This window comes from Acomys russatus, chromosome 1 (genome assembly GCF_903995435.1).
Source record: "Acomys russatus chromosome 1, mAcoRus1.1, whole genome shotgun sequence".
Taxonomy (NCBI): domain Eukaryota; kingdom Metazoa; phylum Chordata; class Mammalia; order Rodentia; family Muridae; genus Acomys; species Acomys russatus.
In genome coordinates, this window is record NC_067137.1 from 122,853,563 (window position 1) to 122,865,949 (window position 12,387).

The window sequence follows — 12,387 nt, forward strand, 5'->3', positions numbered from 1 at the left end:
TATTTAAAAGCTGTTAAGGTCTACCTACGCAGCTCCATATTAGGCCCCCTAATTTTCCGTCCTTTCTAAATGACTTCAAATGAAGCCAGAAAACCATTTAATGTCCCTCTATGAACACAAATCTGTTCTGTACAAATGTGTTTCAAAAAAGAAATAAATAAAAGGGATTTTATAATTTAAAAAAAAAAAGAATGTCTACAGCAGGAAGAGAGATGGAGACATGCAAGCTTGCTGCCTAGTTTGAAGACACAAATAACTGGCTCTCTATGAAATGGTTTTTAATTGCTTCCAAAAGAGATAATTTGAAAGGATTGAGTTGGTTGTCAGGGCGTACAGCCTCAGAGAAGGAGGCCAGCTGTAGTGTCTCATTCAAACAGAAGCCCAAACTACATTACCCAGAATGCTCTTTTTCCCGACTCACTTTTTATTATGGGTGGGAGCAGAGGAGAACAAGTGAGGAATAAGGAATGAGCCATATCAAGGAAGACAGCCTAGTAATTACATTAGGACGTGTACTGTGGTTCTTCCTAATAAGACCCTGCTTGAGACCTGGTGCTTTGTGAAGCCAAGGTCAGTGCAGCTGCAGTGTGGTACCGCTCAGCTTGCAAGGGTGAAGAGGCTGGGCCCCAAACAGTCCGTCACCATAACCTTACAGTCACAGACAGGTAATAAGCAATAACATTTATACTATTGAAAGGCTTGCTGAGGATTGTTAGTGCTCAGCTTGGGCTATCAGAGGATATGTAAAGAAAAACATAGGGTGTGTGTATGTGTGTGTGGTTTTTGCTAGGGAGTCTGGGGTCTGTTGCCTACATGAGCACTCGTCCTATGGGAAGCCAGAGAGTTCCTAATTTTGCTCTAATACAGCAAAGTACTCAAATCCAGTATCTGCTCCTTTCTCTGGTCTTCCACGGGATCCCCTGTGGGGGGCGGTGAGTAGCAAGGGGGTGTAGTCCTGCCTATCCAAGAAAAGCCTTTCTTCACTTAAAACTTCCTTGTGGTGACCACAAGCCTACTTACTGTGTTGCCGAATAAATGCTTCACTCACTCTCAGCCCTGGTGCTGATGGACCAGGTCAGCATCTTTGGCACTTTGCCTCCTGTTCTCTTGAGAGCAGTCATTGCACACGCTCCTGGGACAGCTACACTGCTTATGCGTCCTGCCTGGCTCCATGGGCTCCGTGCGTCAAGGCTGCGCAGTTTGGGGCCTTGCTTGACCCTGAGGAGATGCCCTTCCAAAGAACTTCACATGTGGAGCGGTCAATGCAAAAATCCATCTTCCAATCACTTGTTTTGAGCCTTCTCCTTGCCCTGAGCACTGCAGGGCCAGGTACCAGGCAGCTGGGGAGAGCCCCATTCTCCTAAGTGAGGTAAACTATTCAGACCAGCCTTTCCTCAGCCTGTTTAATCCTGCCTCACTGTTACTTCCTGTGGGAAACACAGAAAAAGGTTCTTCTCTGTGTTTTCTCTCCTGGCCCCTGACTGCTGATTCTGGGACTTCCTTTGTGTAGCTCCTTGGAGTGGCATGTCTCCTCCTCCTGGGGACCGTAACAGATTGTCATTTCTTAGCACTGTGTTTTCAGATCTACTGGTCTCTGGTTATTCAGGTTGTTCATGCTTTTCAAACCCTGACCTCTAAACTCGAAGTGTTCAGAGCTGAGTCACTGGCTGTCTCTGCTCTTTCTACTTCCACTCACCTATTCAGCACCATGTCCACAGCAGTGACTTCTAACCCCAGATCCCTGTGCTGCCTAAATCCTACAGAACAGCACTGCCTCCCTGAGAAGCTCCCCTTCCTGCCCCCCCACCTCCTATTCCCCTACCCTGCCTCCTTGAGGAGCTCCCCTTCCTGGCCCCCACCCCCTATTCCCCTACCCTGCCTCCTTGAGGAGCTCCCCTTCCGGACTCCACCCCCCTACCCTACCTTCCTGAGAAGCTCCCCTTCCTGCCCCTCACTCCCCTACCCTGCCTTCCTGAGAAGCTCCCCTTCCTGCCCCCCACTTCCCTACCCTGCCTCCCTGAGAAGCTCCCCTTCCTGCCCCCCACTTCCCTACCCTGCCTTCCTGAGAAGCTCCCCTTCGTGCCCCCCCACTTCCCTACCCTGCCTCCCTGCGAAGCTTCCCTTCCTGCCCCCCACTTCCCTACCCTGCCTCCCTGCGAAGCTCCCCTTCCTGCCCCCCACTCTCCTACCCTACCTCCTTTAGAAGCTCCCCTTCCTGCCCCCCACTCCCCTACTCCCCTACCCCGCCTCCCTGAGAAGCTCCCCTTCCTGCCCCCCACTCCCCTACCCTGCCGTAGTTTCTGTCTGACACTTACAAGCAGCACAAGACATTCCAGTTCCTGAGTAGCACATGCTCCACAGCTCTGCCCAGGGAGTTCAAGCTCAGGTCTGCCATTCATTCTTGTCCCAAATCTGCCTTTTGTACTTCTGACATACCCTAATTAGATTCTTGGGACATTTGGAGAGGGAGAAAAAAAATATGCTGGGTAAACAAACGTTTTTGAGTGGCAAATTTTCTCATGCTGGAGCTCGGCATGTTTTGCATTTGGATCTGGATCATAGGTGAAGAACGTTTCCACTTATCTTTGTTACCCCTGCAGCTGAGGAGAGACTGAGTTCTCCAAAATTTCCGTGGTTTATAGATAAACCTTAATCCACACGTGGGAACAGATTGCTGATCGTTGTCAGGCCACATCTGTACTGGAGAGTTGTGCAGGGATTGCAGCCACATCTGGGCTGGAGAGAGAGTAGTGCAGGAAATGCAGCCACATCTGGACTGGAGAGAGAGTAGTACAGGGAATGCAGCCACATCTGGACTGGAGAGAGAGTAGTGCAGGGATTGCAGCCACATCTGGACTGGAGAGAGAGTAGTGCAGGGAATGCAGCTACATCTGGACTGTTGTGGCTGCTGGCATTAGTATTTGAAGCAGTGACAGGGATTCAATTTAAAATCCCTAAGATGAAATGTGGAATTGGTCCCAGGACACCTGATTTTATTCCAATTTAGATTGGTTTTGTCAGTGTGTACCTGGGCCAGGAAGCCCATGACAGTCACAGTTTATTGCTGCTCAGAAAATGTCTTTTGTCAGCATAACTATCCATCTAATGATGGAGAAATAGTCTCTGAAGAAGTCAGCTTGTATTCATTTTATAATATGTATAATTTTGCTTTTCTATCTTACTTCTTTTCCCATAGGTAGGGGATGGGAAGGTGTTGACTGAAGTATCTAGACTTCATTGCGAGATGAGCAAGTTGTGGGAATCTAATGTGAGTGGTTATGCTGATTACTACAGACCGTGTGGAGGTCAAACAGTAATGTCTCTATCAAACAGATTCAGCCTTTATTTTATGTTTTTTGAGCAGAAGACGATTTGCCCTTCATCTGTGTGGGGTGTGTGGGGGCATCACTTAAGGATTTAGGACCCCAGGAAGGCTGTTGTAGTTTGCTTTGTGTTGTGATAAAATACTCTGGCCAGAAGCATCTTGGAGAGGAAGAGGTTTGGCTTCAGCTTCTAGGCCTCAGTCCATCACTGAGGGAAGCAGGGCAGGGAAGCCTCAGGCAGGGACAAAGCAGAAAGCTTGGAGGGACGCTGCTCACTGGCTTGCTGTCCAGCTCTAGCTCATGTTGATGACCTTCTTTCCCACTGGTCCAGCTAGAGATGATGCAGCACACAGTGGTCTGGACCCTCCAACCACGTCTCAAAAGATGTGGTGGGTCAGTCTGTCCTGTGAAAACTGCTCAGCTGAGGCTCCTCTTCTCCTGTGACTTTAGGTTGTAGGGCTACTGCGTGCTCTTAACTTACAGGCTTCCAAGGCCGCACTGGCCTCAGGGCTGGGTGGTAGTGGTAGACGCGATCAGCCTTGCGAGAAAGAGGAGTGCCCCGAGGGAAGAGCCAGAAGTACTGCTGGGTGGATGCAGTAGGTCAGTGTGCCTCAGTGTGTGTGGGGTGTCTCAGTGTGTGTGAGGTGCCTCGGTGTGTGTGGGGTGCCTCAGTGTGTGGGGTGCCTCGGTGTGTGTGTGGTGCCTCAGTGTGTGTGGTGTGCCTCGGTGTGTGTGTGTGGTGCCTCAGTGTGTGTGGTACCTCAGTGTGTGTGGTATGCCTCAGTGTGTGTGGGGTGCCTCAGTGTGTGTGGGGTGTCTCAGTGTGTGTGAGGTGCCTCGGTGTGTGTGGGGTGCCTCAGTGTGTGGGGTGCCTCGGTGTGTGTGGGGTGCCTCAGTGTATGTGGTGTGCCTCGGTGTGTGTGTGTGTGGTGCCTCAGTGTGTGTGGTACCTCAGTGTGTGTGGTATGCCTCAGTGTGTGTGGGGTGCCTCGGTGTGTGTGGGGTGCCTCGGTGTGTGTGGGGTGCCTCGGTGTGTGTGGGGTGCCTCGGTGTATGTGGTGTGCCTCGGTGTGTGTGTGTGGTGCCTCAGTGTGTGTGGTACCTCAGTGTGTGTGGTATGCCTCAGTGTGTGTGGGGTGCCTCGGTGTGTGTGGGGTGCCTCGGTGTGTGTGGGTGCCTCGGTGTGTGTGGGGTGCCTCGGTGTGTGTGGGGTGCCTCAGTGTGTGTGGGGTGCCTCGGTGTGTGTGTGTGGTGCCTCAGTGTGTGTGGTACCTCAGTGTGTGTGGTATGCCTCAGTGTGTGTGGGGTGCCTCAGTGTGTGTGGGGTGTCTCAGTGTGTGTGAGGTGCCTCGGTGTGTGTGGGGTGCCTCAGTGTGTGGGGTGCCTCGGTGTGTGTGGGGTGCCTCAGTGTGTGTGGTGTGCCTCGGTGTGTGTGGGGTGCCTCAGTGTGTGGGGTGCCTCGGTGTGTGTGGGGTGCCTCAGTGTATGTGGTGTGCCTCGGTGTGTGTGTGTGTGGTGCCTCAGTGTGTGTGGTGCCTCAGTGTGTGTGGTATGCCTCAGTGTGTGTGGGGTGCCTCGGTGTGTGTGGGGTGCCTCGGTGTGTGTGGGGTGCCTCGGTGTGTGTGTGGTGACTCAGTGTGTGTATGGGGTGCCTCAGTGTGTGTGTAGGGTGCTCAGTGTGTGTGGGTGCCTCAGTGTGTGTGGGGGAAGAGAGCAAAATCTTTTGTTTGTTTCTGTGGGCATGCGGGGCCATGCTTGATGGCTCGAGGGTCAAGGGACAAGGAGCATAGACTTTGCCGTCCCTGCATCCACACAGTAGAACTCTAAGATACTAGATTTCGCAGGTGTTTAAAGACCTCTGCCTCTGGCAGTCAGTACATTCCCTTGGAGAACTACTGGTCCTGCCTTCTGTTGGAAAGCAGATCTTCCTCTGTGGCAGGCCTGGTCCAGAGCTTCCTGCAGCCGCAAGTTCTCAGCCAGCGGTCTCTCTCTTCTCTCTCTTCCCCTGGCCACTTCCCTGTCCTTTACAATCCGTTTACAGTATAAAGCAAGCATGATCCTTCTTTCTAGCATTTTGCTAAAGAGCTGGACAGGGAGCTAAATTCCAGGTGGCCACAGTGGGGTGCTGAGCGCAGAAGGGGAACCAGTGTCTCCTCTGCTTTCCTAAGTTTTTTAGCCTGTGATGGATCACCGGTCCTGCTCCCCTGAGCTCCTTGGGTTCCATGAGATGGACAGCATTTCTGATTCAGCGATGGGGATCGCTTAGCACGGAAGGAAAACAGTTTCCAAACTTTGCTGTTCTCAGGCTGCTCTGGGTGGCACCTGGGAGTCCGGGGCTTGGGGAGATCTCGGTGTCTGTAGGAGATTGAACACAACAAGAGAGACCAGAGTCAATCTGGTTAAAACGTGATCCACTTATGTCTTTGAGAGCAGTTGAGGGCCTGGACGAAAGGACACGGAACTGGGGGAAGGACTGTGGAAGGCTGACTGATGGCTGAACAGCACAGCACAGTGCGCGCAGAAAGGACGGGCAACCACGACCACAGGTTACCAGAACACCATGAAGGGAGCCATGGGGCCTATGCATGATGTGTGTGTGTGTGTGTGTGTGTGTGTGTGTGTGTGTGTGTGTGTGTCACACAGAGCTGGCTGGCATGCAGAGCCGCTTGGAAAGTGGCTGGAGAAACAAGGCCTGTTCGGCAATGGTCAGAAACTAGGGAGAGGCCTGGGGTTCTGTGCGTTGACTCTGTAAAGATCGTGGTGCCTGACTGAGGAGGTAGATAGAAGTAGAATGCGGGTTACAGCCAACTCCAGGGAGCGCATTGCACATCTTCAGAAATGTGTCTGCCAGTGTGTTGTGCTGGGAGTGTGCTGCCTCTGAGCAGGCATAGAATTATTTTTCAGCAAGGCAGTGGTAGCTCGGCTGCTGCTCATGAAATAACCATCAACACAGGAGCTACCCTTGGAACCACAGCTCCTCACAGCAGCTCTTTGAAAACAGGTTCACAGCTGGGTCTGTGCTAGTGCAAACCATCTATCTCATGCCTGATAACTTAACTCTCAGGTGTTGGGTCAGATTACTTAAAGCAGCTGTGGTGACAGAAGGCAGAAAGACAGGCGTGGTGTGACCTCACGCAGGATTTTCTTGTCGCTCATTGTGTGGGTGGCCAAAAGGCCTAGGGAAAATGGACTAGGGCCCCTTATAGAGGCGGGAATGACTTCCATACTGAAGTCCCTTCCTTCCGGAACTACTTGGCTTGGCCGCAAGGAAAGCCGGGAAGTGTAGTCTTTTATCAGGAAATGTCTGGAAAGGCACTGGCAGTCAGTGTCTTGCTGCAGAGATGGGCAGAAGCGGCCACAGAGGGCCACATATGGTTGGTGCTGTGCTCTGTGGTATACTTGGCTAATTTCCTGTCAGATCTGTTCCATTACCGAGCCAAATCAAATAAGGCAAGTTTGAGTTGTGTAGGGTTTTAAATGTCCCTTCTCAGCACGGCCTCCTTTTTAAGGAAATGTGAATTTTCATAAGAAGGATTGTTGTTTGGAATACTCATTATGGGGCTGGAGAGATGGCTCAGCGGTTAAGAGCACTGACTGCTCTTCCAGAGTTCCTGAGTTCAATTCCCAGCAACCACATGGTGGCTCACAGCCATCTATAATGAGATCTGATGCCCTCCTCTGGCCTGCAAATATATATGCAGGCAGAGCACTGTATACATAGTAATAAATAAATAAATCTTTAAAAAAAAAAGAAATACTCATTTGCAAGTGACTTCAAAAAGACACGCTAAAGTAGAATGCTCAGTTCCCTCTGCAGATCTTTACTGAGCAAGCGGTTCAAACACTTAGCTGCTACACCAGCAATTAAGGCACTTGACAAGCTGAGCAGGGTGGGGAGCCGTAGCTGCCATTTACAGTTCTTATAAAGGCATTAGCTTGCATTTCTCCTCAGATTTGAAGGTCCTGACTTTCTTTCTGAAAGGGGGTTGAATAACATTTACAGAATCAAGAAGCCGTTGCCAGGATTGGTCAACTAGCTCCTCCCTTCTTACAAAGTTGCTATCTGCTCTGTGGAGAGCTGTGGAGGAGGCTACCTGGCCTTAGGCACATGCTCCAGCTGGCTCACCCCTGATCCTGAGATGGGAACCACTAGGCCACGTTTCTGGTGCTCGGCTCTACAGATCAGCTGCCAAGACTCTCTCACCCACAGGATGGCTGTGGAAATAAATCTAGCCTGCAATTTTACATATGCATTTAGCATTAATTCATTGTTTTCTTTGGCCAAACCAGGGGAAAAAAAAAAAGATTTAAGAGTCTTTTTTTTCCCTCAAGATTTATTTAGTTATTTATTTTATGTACATGAATGCTCTATCTGCATGTACATTGCATGAGATCCCAATATAAATGGTTGTGAGCCATCATGTGGTTGCTGATGAACTCAGGACCTCTGGAAGAGCAGACAGTGCTCTTAACCACTGAGCCATCTCTCCAGCCCCAAGAGTCTTTTTTTTTTAAGTAGAACCTTTGTTATTATATACATTTGTGTAAAACAATAAAGGTGATTTTTCCTAAACAAAATGATCTTGTGTCATTTATTGCTTGATATTTATATAACTGTTTTTTCTCTTTGGCTGCTATTTCCTGAAAGAGAAAAATCCTTTCTTTCTTTTCCTTTTCCTTTTCTTTTTTGTACTACTTATAATTTCCGCCATGGGATTAGGCCTAAAATATACTATTTCATAGTGCATTTGCTTGGGCTAAAACTCAAATGTAGTGATAAATTCACATTTCACAGCTTCACAGTTTTATTAGATTCAGGGGAATTTGGCCTCTAACCATCTTACATTCACATGCACTTTCCCGTGACCGTATCTGTAGATCTGGTATGCCAGGGTTATCCTGTGATGTCACCTGGGGAGCAGCACTTGGTCCTCTGTACTCAGCTGGTCCATCATGAGGAGGTGTTGGATAATTACCCTGAAGAACTATTGGCTGCTGAAGGAGCGTGTATCTTTGGCTCTGCCAACACAGTGCTATTTGCATGATGGAACAGATGACATAATGACAGTGTCAATTTTTTTTGCCCTTTATTTCCTATGTTTGGTATGTAAGTTTGAGCAGCCAGTGCTAAGGAGTAATTTGTTGTTTTGGTTTTGTCTTGTCTTATTTTTCAAAGGTCTCACCAGAAAGTGGAGGACTCAGAAGAAAGCAGCGAAGAAATTCTTGCTCGGCTAACATCTGCGGTAAGACAGTTACCTTCCTCTGTGAAGGGAGAGATAGATACTGAGGCCAGGTCACAGGAGGGAGGCAGTTCGGGTGCAGCTGCTTACTGGTGTGAGAGGCCCATTGCAAGGCACCAGCAATGTTGCTCGAGCCTCCCAGTGATGTCAGAGACCTTCTGGCAGAAGGTGTGTGCAGCCTTCCTGCTAAGCCAATAGCTCCCAGGCCTTGGAATCTAGTGGGGCTCAGCCCAGGGACACAAAAGAGGTAATATTCTGGGTTTGTTTGTTTGTTTGTTTTAAGGCAGAAAAAGGAACCATGTCAAGAAACCAAAGGTGGTGACACTGGTTTTCAGTATGGTATTACAACATTGTCACTAAAGTTTGTAAGGCCATTGAAAAGAATGGTAGTGGCTTTGCTGGCCGAAGGGGTATTTCATGACTCTCTTTGTTGTGAGAGCTGGCTGTCCATGCTAGACTGTTTCTCTTTCCTTCCCTTCTCCTTTCTCTTTCCTCCCTCCCTCCTTCCCTCCCTTCTTTTGAGACAGGGTCTCATTGTGTGTCTCTGGCTGACCCAGAACTCACTGTGTAGGTGACCTCGGACTCGCAGTTCTGCCTCCAGAGGAATGGGATTAGAGTTGTGCTCCAGGCCACCATGCTTGGCCCTGTGCGTTCTAGTCATTAAGCCCATTTTTGGCAGGCTGTAGAAATCCCAGGTATTTAAATCTTTAACCATTTGGCGTGGGCAGATTCTGAGAAGCTTCTCTGGCCTCCCTTGGGAATTCTTTTGTGCTGCCTTTGGACCACTGTCCGCTTGGTTTGCTATTCTTGCTTTGATCAACACCAAAAAGAACATAGGGAGGAGAGGGTTTAAGGGTTTGTTTCAGCTTCCGCTTTATAGTGTCTCACTGGGGAAGCCAGGGAGGAACTCAAGGTGGGGACCGGGTGCAGGAACTGAATCAGAGACCACAGAGAAACACTGCTTAGTGGCCCGCCCCACCTGCCTCATGCTCAACCGGCTTTTTAATATAGCGCAGGCTCTGCCCAGGGCTGGCACTACCCACAATGGGTGAGGCCTTGCTACATAAAGTAACAATCAACAAAATGCCCCCACAGACACGCCACAGGCCAATCTGACAGAGGCGGTTCTTCACCCGGGGTTCCTGCTTTCCAGGTACACTGCACATCGATGGCCAGCATTAGCCCTGACCCGTTAGTAAAGTGCTAATTGGAGAAAATCATGCTTTATTGGGTTGTATGTGAAAGGAAACTGCATGGAGTGTGAGACACCAGGCCTTACCACCTGTACACACATGGAGGGAAAACGCTCTTTATTACTCTGGAATGAATTTAGAAAAGTGATTCTGGACTTAATATGGTAAGCTTTGCTGCAGAGCCTTACATGAGAGGAAATCTTGACAGTGTGTTGGGAAAATATTTAACAACACACTTTAGGTTAAAATATAGAACAAAAGGGAGTGCTTGTTTTATACAAAGTAATTACCATCTAAAAACCTTACTCTAAGTCTGATGCCGTGTTAAGTTTACTGTACGTGCACCTGTGTGCCTACTCTTGTTAGGGTGCCCATAAAATGGTGAAGCAGCTGGCATCATTTCTGTTTTATAAGTAGGAAAGCTAGTAGAGGTTCTAATGCCACTGAGCAAAAAGGAAGTGCAAGTAGAGTTTCTCTTTGGCATTTCCTTAGAAGGAAAGAGGATGTTATAACCAGATACTTAATTATTGTAGTGCACCAACTTCTCAGGAGCTTCTTTTTCTGTTTGGCGCCTGTGGTGGTTGAATAAAGTTGGCCCCTATAGGCTCATGTATTTGAATGCTTAGTCATCAAACAGTGGCACTACTCCAGCGAGTAGGAGGCATGGCCTTGTTGGAGGAAGTGTGTCCTTGGGGGTGGGCTTTGAGTTTTTAGAAGCCTAGGCCAGGCCCAGTGTTTCTCTCTTCTTGTTGCCTGCGGATGCAGAAGTAGATCTCTCAGTTCCTCCAGCACCATGTCTGCCTGCATGCCTCCATGCGTCCTGCTGTGATGACTAAACCTCTGAAACTGTAAGCCAGCCTCAAGAAATGCTTTCCTTTGTAAGAGTCGCCGTGGTCATGGCATCTCTGCACAGCAGTAGAACACTGAACAAGGCTGTCCGAGGTTGTGATGAGCTCGGTTCACGGTGGCTATGAACTTGTCCTCCCAGGCTTTTTAATCATCCTTTCTTGTAAAAAGTCTTATTATTATCATGTTTCCTCCATTTGGGCATCCTACTTTATAGATAAAATGGTCCAAATTCAGCACCATGTGCTGGGTCCTGGTTTCCCATCGGTCTCCGTCTGATTTCTTATGCCTTCTTTTCCACACAGTTCTCTGGGGTAATACTTGTTAGAGAGCCAGCAAGAGGCAGGTCCTACTGAGAACCATCGTTTTGTCAGGTAAATACCATGAACGCCCAGGGCTCTTTCCCCTTTGCTTATGTACAGCGCCTCTCTACTTTGTCTTGTGCCATCTTTCCCAGGGCTCCCTGTTCTCTTTCTTAGTCTATTAAGATGGCCGGCATTTCTTTAATCTCTTTGATAACTCAACTATTTGAATTTGAAATGTTGGAGAGATTCCCTTGTCAGAAATTTCACGTTGGTATCATTTCGTGAAGCAGCAACAGCATGAGATCTAAACTAGGTGGTGGCTTTTTAAGAAGGTGGGGTGTAGAGGCCTGGTCAGTGTGTAAGCCACACCAGCATAGATGTAACGTTCAGCATGGGTCGGGAGAGTGGAGGGAGCTGTAGCACTGAGCACACAGTGAGCACAACCATGCGTTCATTTTTAAGCACTTGAAGCAGTGATTTTAAAATATAAACATTTTGTTCCCACTCGCCTGTTTCCTGCCATCTCCCCTTTCCTTTCTGGAGAGTGGAGAAACTGAGTGTCGTTACTCTCCTCCCTCCTTCTCTCACCGACCTGAGCGGGCTCATCTATTCAGAGAATACAAGTAAGTCCCCTCTGCACCCCTGAATGACTAACCCTCTGTCTGGCTGCCTCAGGCGATCACCCACATCGGATTATCTTATACTTTTATCTGTGAAATCTGTAAAATGACTATTTGGCATCCTCAGTCTGGCTCTGGTTCTTTCAGTGGTGCAAGAGACGTTGTGCAGTTTGGGGAAGGGCCGTCTAGATTGAGCTTTTGAGAGGAGGCCCACATGTCAGATCTGGTTTCAAGTAATGTTAGCACCAGTGGAGCTGGGGTATAGCCCAGTGGCAGAGGGCCGATGGCACATCTCTCGTGGTGATTCTGTTTCTTTAAGGAGCGTAGGGCTTGTTCCTACCTTCCCCACGTGTGTGTCAGTGCTCACTTCATCCTTCTAGACTGTTTAGAGGCCACTGGTCTGTGGGCTGAAGATTTTTGGGGTCACTTGGAGAGAGAGATAAGGCTCCATCCCAATCCTTTCCGGTATCCCAATACCAGGTAGGAGAGACAGACAGCTAAAGGGGAAGAGGTGGCAGAGTCTCTTGAGACTGCTTCCTACTGATTAAGGATATAGTTCCTTGGGGCAAGTCCAATCTTCATCACCAGGATATACAGCAATCCAGCAAACCAGCAATAGCAAACACAACAGCAACAACAGCAGCAGCAGTGTCATGGACTGGCTCAGTCGGGGATAGGTCCTTGGAAACGGGGGTTCTCGAAGTGTCAGTGAACAGAGATAAGGCGTGACAGACACAACCATACAGATGAGTTTGTGTCTGTTTGTCACGCCTTATTTCTGCTCCGAGAACCCCCGTTTCCAAGGACCTATCCCCAACTGAGCCAGTCTGTGACACAGCAGCAACAGTAGAACAAACCAG

The 12,387-nt window shown here is 49.0% G+C and overlaps 1 protein-coding gene across 1 annotated transcript in view; it reads left to right on the plus strand.

Moving 5' to 3' along the window:
• The window catches only part of Rapgef5 (Rap guanine nucleotide exchange factor 5), a 226,534-nt gene that overhangs the window by 54,970 nt on the left and 159,177 nt on the right, over window positions 1–12,387 (plus strand). The window contains exon 6 of the mRNA XM_051152513.1: window positions 8,500–8,566. Within this exon, the coding sequence (XP_051008470.1) occupies window positions 8,500–8,566 (67 nt within the window). The remainder of the gene's footprint in view (window positions 1–8,499; window positions 8,567–12,387) is intronic.